The sequence below is a fragment of the Zalophus californianus genome, chromosome 3, assembly GCF_009762305.2.
Source record: "Zalophus californianus isolate mZalCal1 chromosome 3, mZalCal1.pri.v2, whole genome shotgun sequence".
NCBI classification, from domain to species: domain Eukaryota; kingdom Metazoa; phylum Chordata; class Mammalia; order Carnivora; family Otariidae; genus Zalophus; species Zalophus californianus.
In genome coordinates this window covers 149,889,408-149,904,449 of record NC_045597.1, presented here as the reverse complement: position 1 = coordinate 149,904,449, position 15,042 = coordinate 149,889,408, and the positions used below count along the sequence as shown (strand labels likewise).

Sequence of the window (15,042 nt, the reverse complement as noted above, 5' to 3'; positions counted from 1 at the left end):
TTTCATCAGATAGAACAAAGTGATTATCTTCTAACATTCACTTGGAAGGCATATTGTTCTTTTCTCTCCCGTAGGGCATAAGACATTTTAGCTCACATCATTAGCAAGAAGCATGCTAAAGAAGCATTCAACCTTTACTGAATGCTTATGGACAAAATGTTGTGCTTGGCACCACAGGATATAAAAATGTCAAAGCAAACTTTTCTTCAAGATTTTTGGAGAATAAACAGAAAAGTTAAAAAAAAAACTTTATTAAAATATTTTTAAAAGATTTTCCAAAACAGTATTTTATATATTTTTGTAAAATATATTAATGATAATTCAAGAAAGTACAAATTATCAAGAAAATGTTATGGGATATCAGAATGTCCTCTAATAAAGAACTTGATTAGGTCCGTTATGTACTGGAGAATCCTTTTAAGAAGGTAACTCCTACAGCTTCTAGCCAGGTTTTCTTTAATGAAAACAGCAATATTTAAAAGCCTTCATGCATATTCCAAAGTGCCTATAGATTTGTATGTAAACTGGAAAAGTCTGACCCGATGAATTTTAAGTATGCATCTGAATGAATGCCAAAAATGCAGGAAAGAGAAATAAAGTAAATTTTTCCAAATTTTTAGTCACACAGCTATGGTGGTACTATTAAGTGACACAAAACTCTATGTTAATGATATAGAAATTTCACTATTTCAATTTATCATGTAATGTCAGAAAAATTTGAAATGAGACTTTAAGCTCAATTCCTTAAGTATGCCATATTTTGCGTATTATTTAAGTATGATTTAGTTAGTACTCTGTCTTAGAATCCATGAACCGAAGTGGAAGGAAATGAATCCAAAGAAATGTAATGTCTTCTGCTATTTAAATAATATCCATATTTCATAAAAATTTACTTGAAAGCAAGGACATAGAAGACCATAAATTATTTTAGGTGGTCTCCTTATAAGAGTAAGGAAATCCATTTTGGATGAATCCAGAGAAAATAAGTTTTATATGAGGAATTTCTAGAAGTGGGTTACATTTGGTCCTTAACAACATAAGATCAAGACATGGAGCAAGTATGTAAGAATTAAGGTTTTGTCCCATTTATGAGATGGACATTGAAGGAGGAAGTTCTTGAGAAATTTATCTGAGCTTATCTAGGAAGAAGAGGACACAAGTTAGGCCCTTCCTGCATGAGATAGGGGGATCTGAGGGCAATTCTAGCCACGCCCATCTCAGCAGAGGGTTAACCAGCTAGAAAGAGTGTAATTTAGGTGGAGTCCGAGATTTAGTTGTCAAAATTGAGTCCAAGATTCTCCAACTAATTTAAGAGGTTGAAATCCAAAATCATGAATAAATACTGAATTTGGAACTATATATGGAAACACTGGAACAGAAAAATATTAGCAGCTAGTTTTTTTCATGGTTATGTTAAGTAATATCAAAAAGAGTAAAAAAAACATTCAGAAATGCAACAATGTAAAATCTATCAGAAATTCTATCTGAAAAATAAATTCCCATAATGTAACCAAAATTTTTTGAAAAAAAAATTCAAATCCCAAATGAAAGAAATAAGAAGAGAAAATTATTGCCATTGGACTGTCTTGATAGTCTCACAGTGGATATCTAACACTGTAGACACTAGCCAGTGCTAGGTGCCCACATTTAAACATAGTTAAATATAAACGTCTTATGGGAAGTTTTTGGTTCACACGGTACTTTAGAACATATTGGTTTTCACCTATTAATTCATATATTGCCTTACTTTTCCTTTATGACAATAAACTAACCGAAGGCAGGAACTGGTCCCCTTCAATTTAAACAATGTTAAGTAAGCAAACTTACTAGACGTTCTCTTATCCACATACTATATATTATCACGTAAAGTGAGTAATAAATAAGCTTTATTGAATGGGTTGATGAATTGTTCACTGGTGTGCAAAGAACGTACATGTGAGTCCTGTGAATCTTTAAAATACTTAATATTCTGTTTTCAAAAAGTTCAAAATGTTAAGATATTCCAATAAGCCACAACTCAAATCTTATTATCAAGTCTACCTTTTAAAGACTATCTACCAAGAAACCCTTTATATTACTACTACACTAAAAAGGCTCTCAATTTTGAAGAGTTATTATTAATACAGTTACTGCACCAGGCGCTTCTTGAAAGGAACCAAATTATGACCTCTCTCACCAGCAGGATCGAGTCCACTGTTTTCACAACTGAATGAAATTTGCTTATAAAGCTAAAATGTGTGTGGGCTGTAAGAAATGAAGTTAAAGTTCATTAATTCTTTTCCTTTCTTTTCTCCTCCCTTCCTCCCCTCCTTTCCTTCTTTCCTTCCTTCCTTCCTTCCTTCCTTCCTTCCACTCTTAGGCCTCATTTTTTGACCTGGAAACCTTGTCATGTGATTAGCTTCAGAATGTTTCTAACTTAACCAGAGATTATTTAATGAGTAAATATACAATTATTTATTTAAAATCATTTATTCTCAGCAAAATCAAACATATCACTGAGTTTACATAGAAATACCATTTTTCAACTGGATCTTCATAAAAATGCACTGGTGAAATAAAGGTTCATAATTAATGACCAATTATGTACTATTTAGTCATGCCAGTAGCAGAACTGATTACCATTAAAAATTGGTAAAGTAACATATCTTAAGTGTGCAAATACCATCTTAGTACTCTACTGTGTTACCATTGGTAATAAATGGCCACTGAATAGATACCTATTACATAAAGCTTTTAAAGTACAATAAAAATACAAATTCTATCTGTTAAAAAAAAGCCATTCATATGGCTTCTAAACATCATTATACAAATTCCAAAATACTATATGACAAACAAAATTATAAAGATTCTTCTTTATGAAACATATACTAACCTCTAATTAAGGTACAACTTAGCAGATAACAGAAAACACCTAAGAAGGCTTATATATACCATAGAACATTATGAATATACATACAAAGATAATATTGCATAAGCATATTTGATTTCTTTTCCTAGTGAATATGTACCTTTAGCACTTGACAAAAATTCCCATGAGTAAAAGAAAAATCTATTTTGAGATCTACCCCTAATCTAAACTCACATTTTCATTAATTTAATCTATTTTTCTTATGATGCAATGAACCAAATTATAAATTTTAACCATAAATTCTCTTGCACTGAGTACAAATTAAAGTCTGTTTACATAATGGGCAAGGTAGAAAAATAAACATTTTTAAAGGTCAGAGTTCATAGCACATTATGAATTAAGTACAAGAAAATTTTATAGTTCGTGTTAGCCCAAACTGAGAAGCCACTTGATTTTTGTAAAGAATGAGATTCTGACTTCAACAAAAACAAATACAAATTAAAATTGCTAAATAATACTGATGATTCATAAAGAATAATTGTTACAGATTTTAAAGTATCAAAACTAAGGGGGCATCACAAAATAAAATTTGGTGAGAAAATATTTACCAAAGGAGAAAATATGAGAATAATATCATTCAGTGAGAAAAAATATATTTGGTAAAGTAAATGTGGGTAATAGACATTGCAACTATAGACAGCATATATTCCAAATTTTTTTTAGAAAATACTAGACCAGATGATGTTTAGATGTTTAGCAATATAACTTATCTCATTAGAAATTAAATTTTAAGTGTTTTGTAATGAGCAGATTTTTTTTTCCATTATCCTTATTTATGAAATAAAGAAAAGATTTAGAGTATAAATGATAATAATAGCTAACATTATTACTTTGCTTTTACTAATAAATACTCTAATTATTTGGTTTAATTATTATTGGAAATTATATTTTTGCTATTTTACCTGCTAAAAATGACCTAGTGGCATTATAGTCAAAGTCTACATTTTGCCAATGATATGAACAACATTTAACACATAAAATAACATATGTCTAATGGATGGTAGGTAACATGCTTATTGGTTTGAATATAGAACATATTTAGTTTGGCATTGGCATATCTCCTCAAGACTTTGAAAGGTATCATCAAGGTATGGCTTTTGGGAATCAATAATAAACTAGCAGCCTGGAAAATGAACACAAATTTCAAGATACTAATTATTCAGAACTCAGACACAAGACAGATATTTGGATAATTTGTTTTTTGATCATAAATTCATCTACAAGAGAAACAGAAAGGAACATAAAAGTATGATTTACTATACAGTGAGTTGTTTTTAAAATAAACATTATAGATCAATAGTGAAGGACATTTTACTAAAATAATTTGCAAAAAGTTAAGATCTTCAAAAATATATTGGCACACATATACTACCTGTCATAACGTAATAAGGAGTGATGTATATGCATATACAACAAATTTAACACAAATCTGGATCTCTTGTTCTTGACATCAGCACCTGCTGTCTAATGGGTCGAGACAAAATACTGTGCCTTCAAGAGTTAGTCCCATTTTGAACCCCTCCTGTAAAACAGAGTAAAATCATTAAAATAAGAAATGCTCATGGCAATAATAATAATGATAATAACGATGATAATCACAAAATAAAACGACTCTGAATGGAAGTTGAAATCTTCATGCTTCGATCAGCTAAGGAACAATATGGCAAATGCTGGTCTGTCAAATTTTTATATTGGTGTGTATCTCAGGTAATTGTTTACACCCATTAGCAGTTGAAATGTTGTAAACATATGTGACGAAAGACAAAAGAAGACAGAAATACATGGAATTAAGTGGCTTTAAGACTTAAATGTTTCTTTTTCAGTAAAGTCTATTCTGCCATTCTATGGTAGCTTCCATCTCCTCTGTTGGCTTTCAGGATCAGTATTCATTTAAATGTAAGTAAGATAGCTAGACCTCAAATTTGACGAAAAGTTTGAGATAGCCTGATAGTTCTCATCCCTGTCCAGGGCCTGGGTAAAATACTTAATAGTAAGCGCAATGCCATATCCTACGTGGAACACAGAACTGCAGACCACTTTGTCACGGAGAAGGCTTCCTCTAGTCCTGCTATTGCTTGTAGCTCTAAGTTTTGCTTTGAGTCCCACTCCCCTTAGCAGGGTTTAGATGTTTCTGGAAGTTAAGTTAAGCCGCCCCTGATTTACTGAGAGCAAGTACACAATTTTTTTTTTCCTCCTAAGATTTTTTTTTCCAAGTTTTTGTTTAATTCCAGCAAGCTAACGTACAGTGTAGTATTTGTTTCACATGGAGGATTTAGTGATTCATCACTGGCTTACAACACCCAGTGCTCATCACAAGCGCCCTAAGATTTTGAGTTAAAAGTTAGTGGCAAAAAAGTTTGTCCTCTGCTCCGAGCTCTCTTCTTTTTCGCATAAGGTAATGGGCTATCTCCAGATTTACGACCTCCCTCGCCCCCCACTCTTGCCCGTAATCTATGTACACTGGTGTGCCAAGAAGAGATCGAAAGCATGGACTCACATTAATCAGAGGAACTGGGGGCCACTGAAATTTTGTTCAAGGAGCTAAGGTGTAGTAAGGGGTGACCATGTGACACATTATTGGTGAGGGAAATGTAAACAGACTATTCCTGCAGAAAATAAAATGTCTCTCAGTGAGAAGGCTTTTGTCCTCTGTTCTCCTTTGCATTTTATTTCATTAAACTGTACCTACTGGTGTGTTAGCCAATTGTGTATTTCTTTGCCTTCCCCCAAATTGCTTTCGTTTACAACAGGTATCTAAATGTCCTTATTACAAATCCAGTGTGAACATGATCATAGAGAGGGAGAAAATCATGAAACTGCAAGCCACACCTCATTTGCTCTCAACGTTCAGAGTGCTCTTCACTGTATCTACAGCACAAAGACCACGGGGCAATGCCACCGCTGCAAAGGTTTCCCCAAACTTCTTCCCAGCACTTAGAATACAAATTATAGTCAGTTGAGTAAAAGTCAGAGTACTTACCATTATTTTTTTAAAGCCTGTTTTTATCACAAGAAGAAATACTTTGTCATATCTACGCATATTATTTTAAACAGTTGCCAAATACTTAGAGGAGTCAATACTTAAAGCTAAAGAGGGTGTAAATTAACTGTTTCGTATAAATATTTTATTTGGATATGTGAGGATCTGTGTACTATGTCATCTTCTGATACATCAGATAAATAGATGATAGATGGATAGATAGAGTATATATAATAACTGGGAAAGGTTTGATACTATACAGTATTTTAGAATTTTTCTCAGTTCATTATGAAATGAAACCACTATCATTTCAACTACCCTGAAAATACTATTTATCAGTGTGTTTGTGTTTGAATGGCAGAAGAGCAATCATAGTAAAATAGGGATCGGTCACGATTTCAACAATAAAAAAATGTATATCATTTACAAGAGTATCTCCATAGTGATTTTATAAGGATTCCTTTGTAGTCTCCTTCAATTACTTTAATCATCCCTATTAACAGACCCATAATATTCTCTCTCTCTCCTTGCTTTTCTTTACTCCTAACATAAAATTTCTCACACAGTTTCTGACCCTTCCTCCTAGGTCTCATTTAGTAAATCATGATTTAATGATCAGTGAATCTTTCTCAGATTTCCATATCCTCTTGAATTTTAAAACTTGGGATGAAAATCAGGCTTTATTAAACTTACCTAGTGATGGAAGTGATCATAAGCTAGTATCATGCAAATGATAACTTTATTATTAACATATTACTAGTAATACACTTTTCGTACAAAATATGTTGCCCCATTGCATTTTCTTATTTTGAAATAGGGAGAAAATTATGTCAAGGAAAAGCCAGTCTTCTGCAAGAATTGTCCACACACTGAGGTATGTCCTTTGAGGCTCCTTTTTTTCTATCTCTAGGTTTTTTAAAACAATTTTAATAATAACATAAAAACCATATGGCATATGTAACTTTCTTATGTATTTCATATATATAATTTTCTATATTCTTTTTAAAACTTAGTGGAACAAACATTCCCTATTGAGTCCCCATGAAACTAATTTAATGATTATATAATATCCTATTAATTTTTTTAAAAATTCAAGTATAGTTGATACACAATTATTATGTTAGTTTTGAGTATATAACATAGTGATTCAATATTTATATACATTATGAAATGTCCCCACAATACGTGTAGTTACCATCTGTCACCATAAAAAGTCATTATTAATATTATTGACTATATTCCCTATACTTTTCATCCCTGTGACTTATTTACTTTATAACTGGAAGTTTGTACCTCTTAATCCTGTCTCTTCTCTTCCTTCTGGCAACCACCAATCTATTATTTTTAATGTGATTTAACTGTTTCCAGTATTTATAATTATGAAAAAAGTTAACTAGAAGCTTTTGCCCACAGAAATTTTCCACATTTTTAGTCATTTTTTTTCCTCAGAACAGATTGCATTAAAGTTTCTGATCTCAAATGAAAATATAAGGTTTACTAACAAATTACTCTCCGAAGGGATGCTATGAACTGACCGTGGCCCAGCAATGAGTTAGAGGGCTTGTCTCATCATACTTTCACCTGTACTGATTATTAGCAAGGAAATAAAATGTTTGATTTGCTTCATTAAAACAGCATTTCTAATTCTTTATTTAATTTGTAGATTTTCTTTGGTCAGATTGCTACATGCATAAAAACCATGGTCTTTTGTGAACTGCTAGGTTTTTATTTATCTGATTAAGTTATCTAATTATTTGTCTACTTACCTTAATTATGTATATGTGATATATTTATATATTTTTAAAGAGAAAAGAAAAAATTTACAGAAAACTATAGAAACTATAAAACTACATATTTTTCTTTTCCTTATAAAAATTTCTTTCCAATTCAAAAGTCTGATAAATATTCAGTTGTATTTTCAAACATTTTTTAAACTGACTAATCTTTCTGAAATTTACTTGGATATTTGTTGTAAGTTACAGCTGTGCACTGATCTTCTACCAAATTATTAACCAGCTGACTTAACACCCCTGCATGCAAAATTCTTCCATCTTTCTTGCCAAGCTCCTTTTGAAAGGTATTAAATTATTATAACTTAGAAGGTACACTTCTAGGCTGTCGATACTATTTTACTGATTTGCCTGTCAGTGACATGTCCCAGGAAGTTCAAATTATGTCAAATTAAATAACCACGTTATTGAGTTCAAATAAATATTTAATTCTCTAACAATTTATAGTACAATACGACTTCACATTTCTGCTTACATTCTGACACGCACAAGATACTTTTGTGATTTCCTCTGTAAGCGGAAGAGAAAACCCAAATATCTCCCTAGGCTTATTAACTCAATATTATTTATACAACCCCCTGTACTGTACTGTTTTTACATTATATACAAAGATAAAAATAGTAGTCAAAAGTGTGCATTAGTTTAATTAGGCTAACAAAATTAATAACAAAAGTTGTCACAGGCTTTAAATGAAGAAAATATTATTTTACTTTAAAGTGACCTTGCAAGTAAATCTTGAACTAAAAAAACAAAACAAAACAAAACAAAACAATCAGACAAGCAATGAGGTGGATAATGCAATAGAGACTACACCATTGAAAAAAATAACTTTAAAATACAGATTATAAAACCTCTTTAAACACAACAATCAGAAACATCCATATGAAACTGCTGTTTGAATATTTATTAAGTAAAGCATGCAAATATTAAGGTTTTAGCTTTAAGAAGTTGTAAGTTGCTTAAAATTATTATGAAAATAATATACCAACCATCTCTGGCGCTACCCACCATGAAAGCAGAAAAGAATAAAAAAGACATTAAGAAAATATTAGAAATGGCAAAAACAAAAACAGAAGCAAAAATACCACAGCTTAACCTTATTTAACTAACACATCACTAAATCATTCCAATACAGTGTCTCTCAAAGTTAGTTCCTACAAAAATCTGCAAATGTAGGTTTATTTAAAAAAATAAAAAAATCTATAGAAATTTTTTCAGTCTTGTGAAAATTAAAAAAACATTAATAGAAAAGTACTCTTTGTGATTTGCATAATGCTTGAGAACAAACACCACCACATCAGCGCCCATGTTTGTGTTTGTTCTTATAAAAGCATTAATCCCAAGGAGCACAAACCTAATTGGTAAAACTAATAAAAAAGGAAGGGATTGATTTCATATGAAATAGATATTCTTGCTAAGTAATCACGCACTATTTGAGTGAAAGTATTTCATAGTATTTGAAATACAGAAAAGAGGGAGAGAAATTGTACCACCAAACAGGATACATGCTGAAGTCAATAGAAGTTTGACATCGGTGGTTTTGGTTTCAGCCAAATAACATCACCCAACGTGTTGAAGTTCTTAATTTGAATTTTATTAGGTATTGTAATTTTGCTTTCATTTAACTTATAATTTTTGAATTAACAGTTGTATAGGAGCTGTAAGGCTAAGTTATTTATAACTTTTTTGGTAAATACTTAAGAAGTGTTACAATTTAAGTCAATATAAAGGATTTAAAATATTTTTTTCACGTAAAAGAAAATTATCAATCACCCAACTTGAGAAATGCTGTTTGAACATATTCTTTGAAAATCTCAAGGCGTATGTCAAATAATCCAACTGTTAAGATGCAGGCATTATTCTATCTAGAACAATAAGGAAATTCACAGAATACCTAGAAAAGAAGACAACTGCTTCACAGCTGTAGTCCAAAAGGAGTGGAAGGATATTAATATTATCTTTCTAGGAAGGGGTGTTCCACCAGTATTAGAAGATCAGAATCCACTATTAATTGTTTTGTCCAGGAAATGAAGCACAGAGAATGAATCACATAATAAACAGGAATGACTCCTTCTCTTCGCTGCCTCTTCTCAATCAGTTTCCTATAATTGGTCTTTGCCTACATTCTACCATACAAATAGTCTTTTAGATAAAAAATAAGATATATTAACTTCACCAAAATGTAAAGGGCAAATATAAAGAGCAGATTTTTTTTTTCTGGTGCTTTTAAGACCATTTATTAATCATTGCCCACCATAAAAAGAAACCAGTATCTTCAAACTTCCAGTACAATTGAGAATTGAAAAAGGGAGAGAGAAGTGAAAACCCAACTGGACTACATTACTAAAGAAGGTGTCACTGGGTCCCTGCTTTTCCAAAGAGTCCAGAAGTTAGGAACCACAGCTACAATGCCTCTTTTAAAAGAGACTGATTTTACTCTCACAAAGATTTTCCTTCATCTACCCATTCACAATTTGAACTTCATAACTGGTAAAACTGAGACAAAATCTTGTAAACCTAGTGAAATTACCTTGTAATTTTTGGATTTCAAAGTAATGAACCACTAGAATCCATGTAATTTTGTATAAAAAAAGAAACCAACTTATTGCCATTGTAAATCACACTACTAAAAACAAAAGAGAACAAAGTAAGACCCATCCTTAGCACGCATAGGAGTATTTTTAGGACTAAATGTATATGAATATTTTAAAGCAATTGTTTCAAATAGGTTTTTATAGTGATAATAATTCAAGGAAAGGGTAGTTTTGGTGTGTCCAAATTTCTTTGTGTCCATTTTCTGTGTCCCATATTAAAAAGAAATAAACCATTTATAGGCCAATCTGTTAAAATAGTCACCTGCATTTCATCTAATTTTGATTGAATATCTGGAGGAAAATCCCCTGCGCCACAGTTAAATGGGTCAAAAGGTTCTGCTCCAAACAGGTCCCGTTCTAAAAGGAGGAAAATAATTTAGTAAATGAAATGACAAGAAGTGAGTTGGGGTGAGTTAGGTTTCCAAGGCAAGATTATATAAAGAACTACTCATATGGCCAAATGAGCTCCTATCCACACACACTTTATGCTGGGCTTTCCTGAGCTTAGACCAACAAAGAAGCAAAGATCCATTTTATGACAATATTAAAAACTCTCTGGTTTCAAGGAATTATTATCCAGAGAGATTTCTGTGTCTTTAATTAAGACTTCTCACTATCAAATTCACCAAATATTTGAAATTACCGTATTACAATACCTGCATTTTTACTGAAGCAGTTTAAATTTACCACAGTGAATGTATTACTTATTGAGACTTCTCTATTCCCTTTACTGATGCCTTTGTAACACAATAGATCATGAAGCAATATGAGGGACTGAGGTAGATTGGTAAATAGTTTTACTCATAGCTCATTATACCTTAATCTCACATTTATTTAGAGAAAACTTAAGGCACATTGTCTCATGTACTATGAAATTATACCACCTTCCTAAATAAACACAATGGGACAGGTTCTTTAAAAATGTCTCCTAACCCAGAAACAAATTTCTTTTTAAAAACAGCAATAATGGAATATCAAAAAGGTCTCTGTAACATACATTCTAAAGTACATACTTTTTTAACCACTAAATAAGTATCAAAGTTAAAATTGGTAAAACTATGGCCTGTTATTTAAAAATTTAAAAATTATGAAATTTCTTTCTTCTGAATCAATTCCAATGCAGCCTTAATGGACACAATTTTTTAAAATTATATAGGTGCATGGGAATTTATAATATATTAAGAAAAACTATATCCTCAAAATTCCATGCTATGTAAGAAGTAGTATTTATGTTCCTTGAGTTCTACCATATCATGTAAATTAATCTGTAACCCTCATTATAAAAGACTCTTGCTTTTCTAACTGTTTTTTTTTTTCAAATTCATGTATTAAATAAGTAAAAAATTTTTATAAGTTCCTGGTGCTGATAAGTATTGTATAACTAAGAGGGACATATACTTTATCATCCAAATAAAAGACACTTTTAAGAGTAAAAGGAACGCTACCAACAGTTAAAGCAGGATAAAAGTTATAAACCAGAACTGTCCTAAATAAATGGGAATTTATTGTCACCTTATATATGAATATCATATATATGATATAATGCATATAGGTATTACATATGGGTATGGGTGTTATTATTACTGTTATTATCCTCAGTCTGATGTAGCTCAGGCAATAAATCAGAACTTGGAGAACAAAGGAACTTTTCTTTGGAGGAGTGCCCTGGTTACCACCATACCACAAGCCTGTCCAACAATGCTTTACACATGATAGATGTTCGTGAAATGAAATGAATTAATGAGGGTGCCTCGGTGGCTCAGTCGTCAAGCGTCTGCCTTTTTTGGCTCAGGTCATGATCCCAGGGTCCTGGGATCGAGACCCGCACTGGGCTCCCTGCTTGGCAGGAAGCCTGCTTCTCCCTCTCCCACTCCCCCTGGTTGTGTTCCTGCTCTCGCTCTCTCTCTTTCTGTCAAATAAATAAATAAAATCTTAAAAAAAAAAAGAAATCAATTAATGAAAAGGAAGAAGAGCTGATCAAGAAGAATAGAGATTTTCATTACAAGCATATCTCATTTTATTGTGCTTTGCTTTACAGTGCTTCACAGAGACTGTGGTTTTTTACAAATTAAAAAGATTTGTGGAAATTCTGCATCAAGTAAGTCTGTCTGTACCATTCTTCCAATAGCATTTGCTATAAAGATAGACAGATATGGTATGGGGTATCTAGAATTCTATCTATCTATCTATCTATCTATCTATCTATCTATCTATCTATCTACCTACCTATCATCATCTATCTTTCATTGTATTTACTAAACTTTGGCACTCAGGATCATTAGATATTAAAAAATGTAGCAAGGTGTTACTTCAGTTTCTCATTAAAAAATTCCTTAAAACTATCTGAGCATCTTTGCCTAGATTTTCTAAAAGCACATCAAATTTATCAATGTCTACAACGGAATACATTTTTCACCTTTCTACCTCTAGTTTTCCCTGTTAACAACATTCAGTCTAAAATCCTGAGTCATAATTGATTATGAACTCTCAATCACCATCCTGATAGATTATTCCTTCTAAATATTTTCAAATCTATCCAGTCTTCTCAATTTCTATTTTGGCTTTGATTAAAATCCTCTTCGGTAGATATATCACTAATTTATATTTCAAATTCCAGCTTGTAACCCAAGTCTAGCATATATGCTATACAAATGCCCATTGGACTAAATAAATGAATGAGTAAACCAGTGGTTAAGTCCAAGGAATTAAAAAACAGTAAAGGAAGAGATGTGGGATACTCATAAAGACAAAAAAATGCCCCATTATGTATCAGGATATTGGCAACTTTGCTAAAAACACACTATGGCATATATATTATAGATTATTTCCTGAAAAAATACTTTGCATTGGTACAAAATATATTCAGAGGAATTTCAATATATATTTCAATTTATGTAAAAGTACTGATATATTTTTGTAAAGTGATTTTTGAAGTTTATAATGTTATTACTTTGCATTTACAAATTAATTCTCTAAAATTTATTGAATATCTAACATGTGTAATATATTTTGGTAAGTTCCATAGAGGGAAACAAATAAATTAAAGGCCCTGACATACTTTAAGCCCAAGCTAAAACTTAAGAGTTATATTGAAAATGTCTTAATGTGAACCAGAGAGGATGCAATAAAGCATAGTATGTAAAACTCTCTTTTCTTCAGTTTCCTCTGGACATAATGACTGAGCATGGCCATTGGGAACTACTCTTTAAGTTTCTGTGACAGGGCACAGATCAAAATACAATCACGACATTGAAAATGAGCATCGTTGAATGCTTTCTAATTCATCAGTAAGAGACTCTTATGTTCCTTCCAAATGTATAGAAGGTAAATCAGAAAAGCGATGCATGTATAGTATTTTAGATAACAAGAGAGAACACTTATACAGGATTAATAAATAAACGAATCATGGAATTCATGTATTTATGTATTTCTTTAAGAATATTCCTATACTCTATGATAACAAAAAATTTATACTGAGCTCTACTAAACATGTCAAAAATATTAAAATAATTACCACCAAGTTGTTTTTAACCATTAAAACATTAAAAGTATAACCCCCAATACAATAAAATATAATTAAATGCTTTGTATTGATATAAATAACCCTATACCAAAAATATCAGTTTTCATAAAATAGCTTCAGATGCAATAGTGATGTCTTTAGTAGTATACTCTGAATTATAAAGTTAAATATGATTAGCTGATTTGGCACAAGTAGACATAATTCTTTGGTAATTAACACTCTTAGTGAACTAAAGATATGAAATTTTCCATAAAGTGTCAATTAAACATTTCAAATCTACACAAATGTAGCAAAGAATATTGGTTTAGAAAGCTTACTAATCTCAGTAGATCTACTAGGTATTGGAGGTGGCTGTGTGCCATTGCGAGTAGGCATCGAAGCTGGGTGTGATATCGGAGAAAATGGTATCATATCAAAGATGTCAGTGGAGGGTGACTTAGGTGTCACACTGCCCGCCTGCAATGAAAATAGTGTGAATTAAGGCAGTATTTCAGGTAGACACATTATAATGCTAAATATTTTATATGCATAGAGAACATAGATAAACAACAACAAATTCAGTTGAATCATATGAACTTGCCATTTTCTAGATCAAATGTTGGCAATTCCATATGATTTAACCAGGTACCCAATATTCATTGGAAAGAAAGCAACAGAAAATTTCTGCAACAATGACCTTAAAGATGATGGCAAAAATGGTGACAATACTATTATAGATAGATATAAAAGATATTAGATATTTTTGTATATCTAGAAACAATTGCCATTTGTATCAGAGAATTGAAAATATTAGAAACTATATAAAAACATGATTTCTGTAATATATTCTCCATAAGTTGGAAACAGAAATAACTGAACATAAGTAATGCACCTTCTTAAATATGACCATTCAAATGCAATTGATAGCCACTTAAAAAAATTTCGAAGAGTATAAGTTAATCCGTATTTATAACTACAATGACAGCCAACTATTATATTCACCGCAGTGCCTTTTATTCCTGGGTAAGAGTTCATTAAGTTTTCTATGATAAGAGCTACCTTGCAAAATAATTAATAATCACTAAATATACTACCCAAATCATTAAGTTATCTGGGTCAGTCTGGGTCAAGATGTAACATAAGAATGAAACAATCGGGGGCGCCTGGGTGGCTCAGTGGTTCATTAAGCGTCTGCCTTCTGCTCAGGTCATGATCCCAGGGTCCTGGGATCGAGCCCCGCATCAGGCTCCCTGCTCGGCGGGAAACCT

The 15,042-nt window shown here is 31.7% G+C and overlaps 1 protein-coding gene across 6 annotated transcripts in view; it reads right to left on the bottom strand.

The window, feature by feature from the left end:
• Positions 1–2,453: 2,453 nt before the first annotated feature.
• The window catches only part of GULP1 (GULP PTB domain containing engulfment adaptor 1), a 250,008-nt gene continuing 237,419 nt past the window's right edge, over positions 2,454–15,042 (bottom strand). For all 6 annotated transcript variants that reach the window (XM_035726826.1, XM_027590735.2, XM_027590733.2 and 3 more), the window contains 3 exons: positions 14,113–14,251; positions 10,535–10,629; positions 2,454–4,430 (listed from right to left, as the gene is read on the bottom strand). In XM_035726826.1, the coding sequence (XP_035582719.1) occupies positions 4,359–4,430; positions 10,535–10,629; positions 14,113–14,251 (306 nt within the window). In that variant the 3' untranslated portion in view covers positions 2,454–4,358. The remainder of the gene's footprint in view (positions 4,431–10,534; positions 10,630–14,112; positions 14,252–15,042) is intronic.